Raw genomic sequence first — 14,260 nt, 5'->3', positions numbered from 1 at the left:
CTTGGGATGTGTTTAAGCCTTGTCAAAGTGGCTATAAGCCGCCAGTTTCTAATTAGGTCGACATTATACTTATGCAGTCTGGTCGTGATTTTTGTGAATCACGTCGTTGTTTTTGTAGAGTGATAGTCTATTCTTCGACCGTATTCCCCTATACAAATATTATATACAATTTATATTCAAATATATTCTATACATTCGATACAAATTAAATTTATCATTTTTTTAATCATTACCGATCATCTAACCTCTCATAGTATTTATATTGTACTAATAATTAGATAATACAAATAATTATTGCGATCGGCGTGAAATAGATTTTTATTTTTGCCGAAAAGACTTTTATATATATGTATCTCGGGAGTAGTCAGCTGTGTTATTGTCAGACGTCAGCTTTCATTGTTGAGAGTAAGCAGTTAGGTGTCACTAGTAAATATCGAATTGAGATTTGAAATGTCAAATTTTGATTGTTTTGTTGTGATGACTGATGTTGTGATTAATTTTTATGCTTGTGAGTTGTAACTTTAAATTTTGTTGGAAAAATATTTAACTGAAATTCACAAAAACTGTTTAATATCAGTGCTATTTCCGCTATCGGATCGTCAGACATTCGAATACATGTGGCTATTCCTAGATAAATATTTTTTCGTGAAATGTTGATAATTATTTACCACATCGAGTGTCGATATCGCAAAACACGGACGTTTATAACGTCTAACGCTTATCTGAATTCATTAGAAAAACGTTTACAATGCGTGTAAACTTACGAAAATTTTTAATTATCGGCATATGTGTAATATGTGCTTGGCTTCTGTTTTCGTACACTACTTATAATATACGTTCATATTTTTCGCTTTCTAAAGACAGTTCTAAAAAATCATTAGTTGAATTGGAAACTAGACTGGAGAAATTACAAGAACAGTTAGATGATGATGTGAGTTGGGGTAACAAATTATTAAATAAAATGAAGCATCATTTGAAAAAGCAAAATGAAAAACAATTTGTGATTGAACAGGATAGTATTATTGACATTAAAAGTAAGTATAAATTTATTTTAAAACAATGAGAGGTTAGGGTTGATGAAATCTGATTTTCCAATTTGGAATCATTCACAATTTTTTTTAGAAGGCATTGTACCTTTTATGTGTTTATTACATTGCTGTTTTTAATAATTGCCAGTTGATAAATAGACCTCAGCTTGCCAAAATGAATCAAATATTGATAAGATGCATACCAAATTAAGTGTAGTTTTTGGTACTTAAAGCTATTTTATCATTGTATTACCACATTGCCCCAATTATATTTGATAATATCACAATTCCACTATGTAGATCCTCAACTGCAGGGCATAAGTATTTTATTCAATATATATTAAGATTAAATTTTATTTTTATTCTGCTTTTTGGTAGGTAAACTACCTATATATATAGTATATGGTATACAATTATAATATATTTTCATTCATACACAGTGTTATAATTAGAGGCAGTTCAATAACATAAAATACATACTTAAATAATTTTGGTCTAGGATTAGTTAGACTCAAAATGTTGTATATTCAATAGTATAATCATAAAAAAATTATAATAAAAATGAAACACACATATCAATGATATGTATTATAAATATTATCTATTTATAAGGGGTCATTTTTATTAATCAATTGAAGAGATTACATGCGGTAGATAAAGCAAAATTTATATTTATCTAGATTAGATAGTCCCATAACTAAAATTGTTTTTTGGGTTATTCATATCCTCTTACTGCTGGAATTTTCTATCTTTTTTTAATGCCTATGTTGATAGAGACTTAGAGATATATTAATTTATTTTAAATTTAGAAGTATGTAGATATAAATAGATGATCTTTTTATTTTTTGAATGATTGCAAAATTATAAGATGTGTTACAAAGCTTATAGACCTATCTCTAATTTTTTAGCCTAAGACTTACTAAAATGCTTACAAAATAATCATTTTACACATCCTTAGAAACAATGCTGTTGCTTTTGTTATTCAATTAATCAAAATAGGCTCGGAATTTAACTAAGGAAATTACAATATAAACTTCCCTTGATTGTGTTTATATTTTGCTATATCTCTATACAGCTATCATATACATGCATTAAAGGGTTTTTAAGATAAAGGATTACAAGATGTAGTCTGGTCTATGATTTATTTAGCACTATACAATAGTTTCTTATATTATATATGTTAATAGTCTAGTCCAACAGTTTTATGCCAGTCATTGTACATAGACATGCCATACAAAGTAAATAGTAGTACATCTGTTTCAAATATACCTAATGATTAAGAAATCATTTCTGTCCTAAACAACATTGGCTTACAGTACCTGTATAGTTTATCACCGCAATATGTTACAATTTTCATTAGTCATAGAGATAAGAATTTATCTGAAAAAAGTAAAAAGTAAAATTTATCTGTAGTTATTGATAAAACTATTAAAATTCCCTTAATTTTCACCTGTTTAAATAAAAGATCTTTACAAATCAATTTATATTGAATTCACTTGATTTTAATGAGTATTTGATTTACTATAAAGTTATTGCTGCTATGCAGTTTGTATGAAATAGTGTGGTACTGGTACTAATGGTACTGATAATTACCTTAATCCAGACTGAAAACCCGAATTTCATGTATAATATAAACAATTGTTACTTTTTCTCGTGATCTTTATTAAAATCTATTTACCTCACAAAACAACAATCACAGCCTGCAGGGCTACTCTATAAATAGGATAGAGATTTTTTAGTTCAATCAGTTGGAATTGGCACTCTAAGAAATTGCAGAGCCAAAAAATTATGTCATGTATCAGTCCATGTAGTTATTTCAATTTGATATTACGCTGTGCGAAAACTAATTATTGTAATCGCCACCTAGGTTACACAATGAGCCTTCACGTAGTAGCCCACACGAGTATATTTTCAATAGTTGCCTTTATCGCTTTCGAATTCATTTTGTTTAATTTATCCAAAGAATGTTATACAAAATTCAATGTGGAATTTTTCATGGCGTTTTGTAATTAAAGACGTGTACAAAACAATCAAATCGTAATCGTCTAAGCATAGTAAATGCTATAATAATTAATCTTTAAATAAAACTTTTATATCCAAAACCTAATGTGTTTCAGTAGATGTAACACACACATAATTATCTAGATGTTGTGGTAAATATTGTTCTTTTTTTTTCAGGTTTAAATCCAATCCTTCCAGTATTAGTGATTGCTTGTGACAGAATAACAGTGAAGCGGTGTTTAGATAATTTAGTTAAATTTAGACCAGATAAAGAAACTTTCCCAATTATAGTTAGTCAGGTACGTACACAATTTTAAATGGTCATGTTTCTTTTCGGTATGCGTAATAATGTGGAAAAGAAAAATTCATTAGCACAGCTGGGGTCGAATATACGTGGTTAAGTTTGAATTAAATAGAGGCAATAATTTATATAAAAATCATATACGGACAAGTTATAAGCTATTTATTATTTATTGGTAGGATAAACACTATTGTTGCATTTCACGACTGTCGGATAGCGTTATTCATCATATAAAGTCCATCTAAGTTATGAGTCTGATGAAACGCGAAGTTTTTTATTCTTCCAAATAATTTATGTGTTGCATAGTTATTTGGTACTTTGTGAAATAGATCCTAAGTATTATAACCTCAGCCGTAGGTGTAGGAAATCATCTCTACAGTAGATATTTAAACAAATATACAGCGAGACCTGTGGCTCGATCTAAAACGGTGAAATTGATTTAGTATTTGTTATTACGGCTTTAGATGAATTCAATGTTATGTTCGTAAAATGCATTATAAGATGCATGATTAGAGATGCTTCAATATAATTTCATGTACATATATTTTAATAAATCAAAAATATGCTTGAACAGCACCAATTCATGGTCTGTAAACGGCAAATTTTTTGCAATGCAAATGTAAAAGCCAACATAGAAATATCCCACATAATCTGTACAAAATGCAACAGTGTTGTATGTTCTGTGTAAAGAAAAACGATCACAAATTCCAGGATTGCGGTCACAACGCGACGTACCAAATGATAAGGTCTTACACAGATTCGGATCCAACGATATCGGTGGTGCAGCAGCCGGACTTGTCAGAAATACCGCTGACACGAGCGAAAGCTAAATTCAAAGGGTATTTTAAAATAGCTCGTCATTACCGATTTGCGTTGAATTACATATTCCGACATTTGGGACACGAGGCTGTGATTATTGTTGAAGGTAAATATAAAATCAGAGTTAATTAAAAAAAATATAGTATATGTCGGAGCAATGGCGCTGGTATCAGCTGCCATTGTATTATAATATAACATCAAAATCAAATTAGTTCTTAACTGTTAAGGGGTTTATCTTATTTATTTATACGTTACAAGAAAATATGACATCAAAAATTTAACACACATACACATCAATTATGTTAGAACATAACTAATCTATTAAAGCAGAAAATTGACAAACAAACAAACTAAAATTTAAAAATTAATAATAAATTAAACTAAAAAGATAAAAAACTAAATAACAATAATGAATGAAAACTTTAACCTCATTAAGAGCATGATAAACAAGGTAACGGTAACTTGGCAGACTGTTGTAAAACACATCAATATTTTCATCGATGTTAGCAATTAAGTTCTAAGAGCGAGATAGTCTATTCTCTGGACTGTTCAAAGTAGCAAATAGACGAGCTGAAGGTACTATAGAAGACTTTTAGTTCGAGAATCTCTAGGATTACAAAAATTTTGCAAAAAGATTAGTGTGAACGTTAAAGTTAAATATTTTATACAAATAAACTAGATCAATGAAGTCACGTCAGAGTTTCTGAGGACTTGAAATAGTCCAAACGAGCCTCGTAAGTTTGCTAGTCTGTAGTAATAGAAACTTCAGTAATTATTATAAAAGTAATACCGTTAATGTCAGCTGTTATTGTTACTATAATTTAATAAAATTAAAGTCAAATAAAGGCCGGTAACGCATTCGCCCTCTGGCATTTTGAGTATCACATAACAAACATCCGGTGAGCCTTAGACCGGTTTGGCCACTGTTGTAAAAAAAAAATTAAGCTAGTTGACAAGATTTAAGAAACCATTTCAGATTATTTATTAATGATTATCGAACCTATAGAAATTGTTATTTTTAATTATCTTAAGTATTGATATTAAATATTCATAATATCAAGAACGGGGGTGATGCCTACTTCTTAAGCTTCCCCCTACGTTAACTTCAAATTCCCCGAATCATTTATTAAAAACCCATAAAGTTTTTGTTGTCTTATTGATTTGTGAGGTTATTTTAAATATGCATTAAAGTTTATATCGGGTTTAGTTTAAAAACCACCCACATATAACTACCAAAAACAACACATCTATAAATAAGATGGCGTCAGTCTATGACAAATGCCACGTATACAAACGTCAAACGTCAAGTCAACGTGTTAATTATCATTCTTAAAATACACAGATTATTCCAGGTTATATACGGATTACTCAACAACACTTCATTTTTCATACTGTCTAATAGCCCAAAATGACTTGCGGTATATGTTATAGGCTAAGATCTTAATGATTTAAGTATGATGCCCGTGTGTCAAGTTCAACAAGTTTTTTGACATCTTCAACACTAAATCGACTCTGAATCTTTTTTAGCGCTTTCGTTAAATAATTATAAATTCTGTTAAACTTATTTAAAAGATTGAATTAACGTTTATTTATTTAGTAACGGATACATAACTAACAAAAAAGACAAAATAAAGTATCATGTATTTGATGTATTCCAAAGCAGGAATTTTCATTTATTCCTAAACGTGAATTGCGACACCGGGTTGACATCAATATCTAGTCGATATTCTGTAAATAATTTATTTTAAATTTTCGTAATTTTTTTTTTACAGACGATTTGGATATATCACCGGACTTTTTTGAATACTTTCTCGGGACCTATCCGTTATTATTAAGAGACCCAAGTATATGGTGAGTGACCTGTTAATATTGAACTTAACACACTAATATTAACATACATTACTCAACATTTGCTAAAGTTAAAAATTATTTATATCACCGGTTGTGCTAATTTATTACAGTTAACTGTCTTACTAACTAACACAAAGCTATACTGAAGGAAAGATGTCTTGCATAATAAAATTTATCTTTAATCGAGTACTATAACAAGTATTACATATAGTTATATTAAATATGAGTTTCACGTCCTTCGACGGAATGAAGGCCTCTTCGTAATCATAGTTTTCAAAATACGTACAAGCTACAAGTAACAAATTCCACAAAAAATGCCCAGTGGTGACACAAACTATGTAGATCTTGCCCAGATTTTTGTATCTGTTTATTATTATTATTATTTATTATTTTTCCCCCTATATTATTAAAAAAAAAAATCAATCTATTGGGCAAGTAGGTGTCAGCCTAATGCTGACATGTCGTTGACTGTCGTCCTTCACCGTTCGGGAGAATATTAAATGCGCACATAGACTTTCTTTCTATGTGAGTATTTCTTGAGACGCATGTTGACGCCGCTAGGCCAACACTGCTCGTATAAAATTCTCATATAACAATTAATAATTTCTTTTTGTAAAGTCGGTGTAGAATCCGATGTTGGTTTGTAAAATCCAAGAAATGTCTTCAGGTGTATATCAGCATGGAACGACAATGGAAAGAAGGAATTGATAGATATAAATCGTCCAGAACTCCTTCATAGAACCGATTTCTTCCCTGGACTGGGGTGGATACTGAGGAGTGAGACCTGGGACCAGTTGGAAACTAAATGGCCTGAGGCGTGAGTTATTACAATTTTTGTTACATAGCTCACCTAATTTAAGTGATTCAACGCTAGAACACGCAAGTGCGTTGCCGGTCTTTAAATATTCAAGTTTTATCGCAGCTCCTGTGGGCTTTAAATTTTTGTTAGTTTTTGGATTAAATTATGTTCTAGCTAGAAATTGAGTTTAATACGCACGAGTTATGTAATCTAACGTCAGTTAAGTTACATTACAGTTAATATATTGTACGGCTCAAATTTTTGTTTTCGTCGACTCACTCAAGTAGTGGTGGTAGTGGACTCGTGTCCCAGCTTAGCTGGAATTTCTGTGTCAGTGTCTCAGGGTGTACTGCGGTACGCAATGGAGAGCTGTAGCACTGAGGCGCGCCGGCACTTAATAACAGTTGGTTATGTAAAACATTAAATTGATGTTATTTTATCAATTTTTTTTCTGAAAAATATATCGTGTAAATTTCAAAATCATGTTCTATATACATTTTCGTCATAAAATGAATTCAAAGTGTCAAAAGTTGGCTATGTTTGGATTTTTTTTCTATCGAGCGTAAGTTATTTAAATCGTGTATCGATCTTTCAATATGGATACATAAACTACTCAACTCCATCATGTATTTTTTCCATTCGCCATACTTCAAGAAACGATGACAAAAAATGGAAAGAAACAATTTTTTTGCGGTTTGGCGACAATATCGGCCCTTAACGCGCACACTACGCGAACTCAGTCTTGCTTCCGCTACCAAACCGAACACATTTAACTATGCAAACACTATGTCAAAAATTTCATATACGTTCGTGAACAAGTGTGCTGTGCGCTCACAATTAGTAACCGATGGAGACGAAAGTCTAACGCGATACCTGCTACACGCTATTTTGGTGGAATCGTACCTTTACACTTGTATCCGAATGGTTCTGGCGACGGGGCTTTTGGACACTATTTACACAGACTCAAACTGAAGACGAGCCCCGTGTGACTGTGACGACAGAACCGATCAAACGGTGGTTGACCAAACTCGTTGACTGTGCAACGTTCGAAAGGGTCAGGTACGTTCTGGAGCTTGTGCCAGTGCACGAGGGTGTCCCAGGAGTTGGAGTATCCAATATGTTGCTTAAGCACAAATCGCAGCTGGAAAAATTCTGCGGCAAGATTGTCAAACATGTCACTGACATTAATAGCACGAGACGGTAACGCGGGTGGCGCCGGTCAGCGGGCTCCGACCTGACCATAAATATCATGACGAGATTTCCGGAGTAGTTTTCGCCCGGGCCCGGCGTGAGACGCCAACCTTCTAAGTTAAAAATGTCCCTTTTTAAGATAGTGGAGACTTCGACACTCTCCTGCTACCTAGCTACTGGGTCATAAATCTGACTGACTGTGTGCCCGATAGGCTAGTATGTCCCCGACATATTAAAAAAAAAGTCTAGTTTTGGCAGTGATAAACGAACTCTTTAGTTGTTCATACTTACATAAATAGTTATAGTAAGAAAAACACTTTTTGAACGGATTTTTGGAAAGCTTTGTATTATTATTAAAAACTTATATTTATTTACACAATTCTAAATTTTAATTTTTTTTACCGACGTTTCGCGTGCTTTTCAGCGTGCGTGGTCACGGTGACTGATGACAAAAGGTGTTAAATGTCAAAAGTATCACAGCTGCAGAGAAAGTTGCTTTATCTGTATTTATTGTCCCGAATAAAAATATAAAAAACTGTTTTTCTTAATGTGTAAAAGCTATTTTAACAAAAGATAATTAATAGTAATAGTGTTTCCGAGAATGTCCAATACCTCGACATCACTTATATTCGTTATAGGTAACCGATGTGTCACTCAGTTTTAAGAACCCATAAACCCCTACCCCCCCCCCGTTTGTCCAGCGTTGCAACCCCTAATTTTATGTTGCTCTCGTTTTAAACGGTTAAAGACAGTTGACACTAAGCTTCGGCCAAAGTGTTTCACTTTAAGATCAGCCGCCGCCGAACTTAATCGAATATATAATATTTATTTTCAGTTTTTTTGACGACTGGCTAAGGGATCCGCGAAATACCGAAGGTCGTTCGTGTATCAGACCCGAAGTGTCAAGGACTTACTCGTTTGGAAAGGTATTTTTTTTTTTAATATATGAAGATATACAGTATATGTGTGATATAAACTGGAAAAAATAACAAATAATTTTTCGAAATACATACCTGAGCTGGAACGCAAGTTTGAGACCAAATAACGTCTATAATAATAAATGTATTGGCCTCTTAACAATATTCCATTTGACGGGCTTACATGCTGCAGGTATTTATGATCTTTGTGAGAGGCTGGTGTGGTATTTTTTTTTTTTATCTCGGCCTACATCCTCTGTCTTCTTTGTCGATAAGTAGGGATATCTACCTATTTAAATTTAATGACATGGAATAATTGATACTTGTAATGTTCCATAATAAACATATTTTTTAATAGGACTGCAGAAGTCGTCTGTTGGTGATTACGTCAACAGTAAATATTTACTTTTTTTACATATATTAGCCACACATTGTCTATGCTCGAAAACGAAATGCATTTTCGAGGATCCCTACAAAAATTTAATAGGATTATGTACTTTGCTTACTTTTGCTGACAAGAGGAGAGGGGGGGGGGTTATTAGTTGCAGTAAATCTGCTTCAAGTATTAACTAGAACGGCTTCTAAGGGTGTGTGAAAGAATTTAAAGTGTACTTTCTACTATTACTACTAAATTTTGAAACAGCTGTTTTAAATTTGACTATAAACACTTAATTAATCCAAGAAAGTCGAAAAAGTTATGGTGAGAGAATGCTAAAGAATTGAACCGGTCAGTTATTAGATAGCCTAACGTTAACCAACAGAGCAGTGTTGTCCTAGTGGCTTCAGCGTGCGACTCTCATCCCTGAGGTCGTAGGTTCGATCCCCGGCTGTGCACCAATGGATTTTCTTTCTATATGCGCATTTAACATTAGCTCGAACGATGAAGGAAAACATTGTGAGGAAAGGCTTGCTTTAGACCCAAAAAGACGACGGCGTGCGTCAGGTACAGAAGGCTGATCACCTATTTGCCAATTGGATTTACAAATTATCATGAAACAAATACAGAATATTGTAGCGCCATTGATTATTATTATTATTAACCATTGAAGAATTATTTTTGTATTTGTCGCGCTACTAACAAGACTGCTATTGTCATATTAATATAGACATTTCATTAATTCTCTAAAATAATAATAATTCTTATTAAATTAATAATAATAATAATTCTAGTCTATTTTTTACTGGCTTCTGTCAGTTTCGCTAATGTGGGTTTATTTTGGCAATCTTTTGCAATACTTTTGCAGTTAATTTACATAAATCCGTAATGAATTTATGAACCTTCTTCAGGAACGAGACAAAGTGTTGGTATCTTTACTGTACGCATGTGTTGGTTGTGTAGAATATTTTTATAAGGAGTAATTTATATTATATTTTTATTACGTGGCGGTTACAGGCGTGCTTACTAATAGGTAATCTCATTTAACATCAGATGGAATTGTGGCCAAACGTCTATCTAGTCTATATATATAAAATTCTCGTGTCACAATGTTTGTTCCCATACTCCTCCGAAACGACTCGACAGTAACTCTGAGAATCGGCTACGATCTATCTTTCAAAGCCCTAAGTGATAATGCGTGTCCACCCCAAAAAAAATATTGTTTTTTTGTCAATTTTTTTTGTTCTTATTTTTTATGATACATACAAAAATATATACAACCCTTAATTGTCACCCCTCTACGATCAACCCCTATTTTTATTATAGTAGATTGGTTATTTTTATTGAAAAAAAAGGGTCCTGGAAAAAATAATGGTAATAACGGTTTAATATATTTTATGAATACGGCTGGTCTTAAAGTCCACGTCAGTAATCTTTCGTTATAAGTGTTAATTATTTTAAAAATTCTAAATAAAATATATGAATTTGAGGATATTCTAAAATATTTTCTTGTGTAAACAGGTTGGAGTGAGTAAAGGTCTATTCTTCGACCTCCACTTGCGATATATGCAGCTCAATGGCGAATTTGTCGAATTCACAAAATTGAACCTCACTTATCTCATCAAAGTAAGTAAAATTTATATATAAAGTAAGTGAAAAGCTATATAAAGTAAGTAAAAATCTATAGAAAATAAGTAAAATCTATAAAAAGTAAGTAAAAATTCTATAGAAAATAAGTGAAAATCTATATAAAGTAAGTAAAAATCTATAGAAAATAAGTAAAATCTATAGAAAGTAAGTAAAATTCTATATAAAGTAAGTGAAAATCTATAAAAAGTAAGTAAAAATTCTATAGAAAGTAAGTGAAAATCTATATAAAGTAAGTAAAAATCTATAGGAAAAAAGTAAAATCTATAGAAAGTAAGTAAAAATTATATAGAAAGTAAGTGAAAATCTATATAAAGTAAGTAAAAATCTATAGAAAATAAGTAAAATCTATAGAAAGTAAGTAAAATTTCTATATAAAGTAATTGAAAATCTATAAAAAGTAAGTAAAAATTCTATAGAAAGTAAGTGAAAATCTATAAACAGTAAGTAAAAATTCTATAGAAAATAAGTGAAAATCTATATAAAGTAAGTAAAAATCTATAGAAAATAAGTAAAATCTATAGAAAGTAAGTAAAAATTCTATAGAAAGTAAGTGAAAATCTATATAAAGTAAGTAAAAATCTATAGGAAAAAAGTAAAATCTCTAGAAAGTAAGTAAAAATTATATAGAAAGTAAGTGAAAATCTATATAAAGTAAGTAAAAATCTATAGAAAATAAGTAAAATCTATAGAAAGTAAGTAAAAATTATATATAAAGTAAGTGAAAATCTAAAAAAAGTAAGTAAAAATTCTATAGAAAGTAAGTAAACATTCTCATAGGATATAGCAGGATCTCCCTTACATTGATAGCTTCGTACTGTCATGTCTATGTTTTCTTTTTTTGTATTAGGACGCAAACGGGCAGGAGACTCACATATCGATCGCTAAGATACCGCCCATGGACACTCACATTGCTAAAAGACTCGCAAGTGCGTTGCCGGCCGTTAAGAATTGATACGCTCTTTTCTTGAAGGACCCTAAGTGAAATCGGTTAGGAAATACTTCAGTGTATGATCTATAGAACAATATAGCGGTTATATTGACCAAAATCACAGGTCGCGGTTGAATTCTATTAAACCGACTTATAAAAAACACCGCTTTTTACAACTTATGTCTTTAAGCGAATACACTTAACTGATATTTTCGGAGAATTATATCTGTTAGAACCACCAGCCTTATTGCGAATTTAGTAATTAGCAAAAAAAATAGTTTATAGATTGATTTTTGCTATTTTAGGACGTATACGACGACAACCTAACATCACTGGTTGCGGCACTGCCGGAGTCCTCAGCCGAGGACGTGATAATGGGCTATGGAACTGGTCCAGTTCGGGTCGTGTACAGTAACGCTAAGAGTTACCAGCGAGCTGCTAAGAAACTTGGGTTGATGGACGATTTTAGGGTAGGCCTTTTTATGTCTCTTTACGTTAAAGAGGTTTTTATGAAGGCATTGTATATAACAAAATTTATTTTCAGAGCGGCATACCTCGGACTGCTTACCGTGGTATTGTGACGTGTTTCATTAAAGGTCGTCGGGTTTATTTGGCCCCGAGCTATGAATGGACTAAATACGACCCCAACTGGGGCTAACGCTGGTAACGGCTCATCATTGATAAAATGATGTATTGAGCCTTGTTAACTTAAACGTATATCAGAATATACAGGCCAATCAAATGTGTCAGAAACTTATAGTACAGTGTGATGGACCACTTCCGGAAATAAGCGCGGGTTTTTTGAAGATTAGACTTTTAATTTTTTTTTTAGATTCATGCGTTTATTTTATATAACATTCCGTCAAGATATTTATATGAAGTATTGTTTTAATAATATTTGCGCTAAAATGACGTTCACGTCATGTGCTATGTTTAAGTCATGATTCGAGCAGCTGACATTTTGTAACGCCACGTTATGACACATAACGTACTCTGTGGCAGTCCTAATTTCATATACAGCTAGTCCGGGGGCTTAGTCGGGGTGCGTTAACTGTAGTGTATGAAAAATTGTCGACACGAACTATAATTTTCATACAATTTTAGTTTTCCACTTTCTACACTACTATTAAGGCATGTTGACTAAGCCCCCTGTTTTAAACAAACGCAGAAATGCCTGCCCTTGTCAATCACATGTAGTGTGTAGTTAATACAATTTATGGCAGGGGTTAGACGGTCAATATTTGTTGATTGTGTGTGTGCGTGTTGATTTGGATGAGAGATAAGATTTTGGATCACCGTTTTTACAAATTAAACCTCGGCAAAGTATTTTTGTGTTTATTAAAAAATTAAACCACATAACTGATTACGAAAATTTATTGTTTTAGTGAACTTACAAAATAGCATTAAGGTAAGTTAGTTTGGCTTGTATTATGGCAATACAGGCCTTACTTTTAACGTCCTTTATTACGAGACACATCTACTCTGAAGAATGATCTTCTGACTACTGACGATATGAAAGTCAATATATCTATTAAAAGTATCGTGATATTGGATCGCTATATTTATTGACCGTTTGACCCCTGCCTATGTGAATAGGACTTTTGTTCTTGAAAGTATAATATCTGTAAAAATCGGTATTTTCTGTTTACAATTTGTTTTTTTTTAATTTGCTTGTCTTAAGATTCTATCAAAAAGCAAACATAAAAAGAAATTGTTTATGTTAAATACCCCTGAATAGTTAAACCATGAAATGCCAGAATGCATTTTTAAATGTTAAATAAATAAATGTTAAGTATTTAATAAAGCAATCCTTTGACAATTTACTAAATGTATGTTAATATAATAAAAGACTGTGATGTGTATTGTATATAAATTATTAATATATTGCTTTTTATTTTAACGTGGGCTAATTGTCAAAACTATATTTACAGACTAGATATTCTCATTTGTAATATAATATACAAACTGAATAAGCAAAATATATGTGTATAATGACTTTCAATTTAAAATTATCTGAGAATCGAAGGATTTGATTTTGTAAAAAAGGTTTTCTTTTTATTTAATGTGTTCCTTGTAGATAGTATAACTAGGCTGTATATGTCTGCTAATTCACCATTATAAAATAGTTTTGTCTGATTTGTAATTTGTGTCTAAAATCAGTATTTTGTGATAAGTTAATTTTTATTTATAGTACAAATTTTCCTTTCTAGTACTTAAAATTGTTTCTTACATTGTTGCCTTTTATTCTGTTAAATTGTGGTTGATAAAAATGAGGTGACATGATTTCAATCAAGTTGATGTCATTTCAATTCTTGTTTTTATCACCAAACAGTAAATATTGTTTTTTTGAAATATACCTAATTTGATAACTACTTGCATATTTTTTCCTTTTCAAACAT

At 31.7% G+C, this 14,260-nt stretch overlaps 1 protein-coding gene across 2 annotated transcripts; it reads left to right on the top strand.

Moving 5' to 3' along the window:
- Positions 1-469: 469 nt before the first annotated feature.
- LOC123717370 (alpha-1,3-mannosyl-glycoprotein 2-beta-N-acetylglucosaminyltransferase) lies at positions 470-13,733 on the top strand. Of its 2 annotated transcripts, XR_006754809.1 has the most exons (10): positions 470-1,034; positions 3,207-3,328; positions 4,042-4,255; positions 5,922-6,000; positions 6,668-6,817; positions 8,826-8,916; positions 10,805-10,909; positions 12,167-12,331; positions 12,406-12,617; positions 12,696-13,733. XR_006754809.1 is itself a non-coding variant. In XM_045673322.1 (9 exons), the coding sequence occupies exons 1-9, from the start codon at positions 749-751 to the stop codon at positions 12,517-12,519; spliced, it is 1,326 nt and encodes a 441-aa protein (XP_045529278.1). In that variant the 5' UTR covers positions 470-748; the 3' UTR covers positions 12,520-13,733. The 2 variants fall into 2 exon arrangements, 1 of the variants encoding a protein (XP_045529278.1); XM_045673322.1 differs by having other exon boundaries at positions 12,406-13,733.
- Positions 13,734-14,260: the final 527 nt, after the last annotated feature.

This window comes from Pieris brassicae, chromosome 12 (genome assembly GCF_905147105.1).
Source record: "Pieris brassicae chromosome 12, ilPieBrab1.1, whole genome shotgun sequence".
Classification (NCBI taxonomy): Eukaryota; Metazoa; Arthropoda; class Insecta; order Lepidoptera; family Pieridae; genus Pieris; species Pieris brassicae.
Note: the sequence above shows the minus strand (reverse complement) of the source record. Positions and strands in the feature narration are given on the sequence as shown.

What these genes read in the sequence shown, in the direction of transcription:
- LOC123717370 (XM_045673322.1), top strand. Translation starts at nt 749, where the DNA reads ATGCGTGTAAACTTACGAAAATTTTTAATTATCGGCATATGTGTAATA. An exon ending in TAGTATTATTGACATTAAAA is followed by an intron (nt 1,035 to 3,206) that starts GTAAGTATAAAT and finishes TTTTTTTTTCAG; the next exon opens with GTTTAAATCCAATCCTTCCA. An exon ending in ACCTCACTTATCTCATCAAA is followed by an intron (nt 10,910 to 12,166) that starts GTAAGTAAAATT and finishes TTGCTATTTTAG; the next exon opens with GACGTATACGACGACAACCT.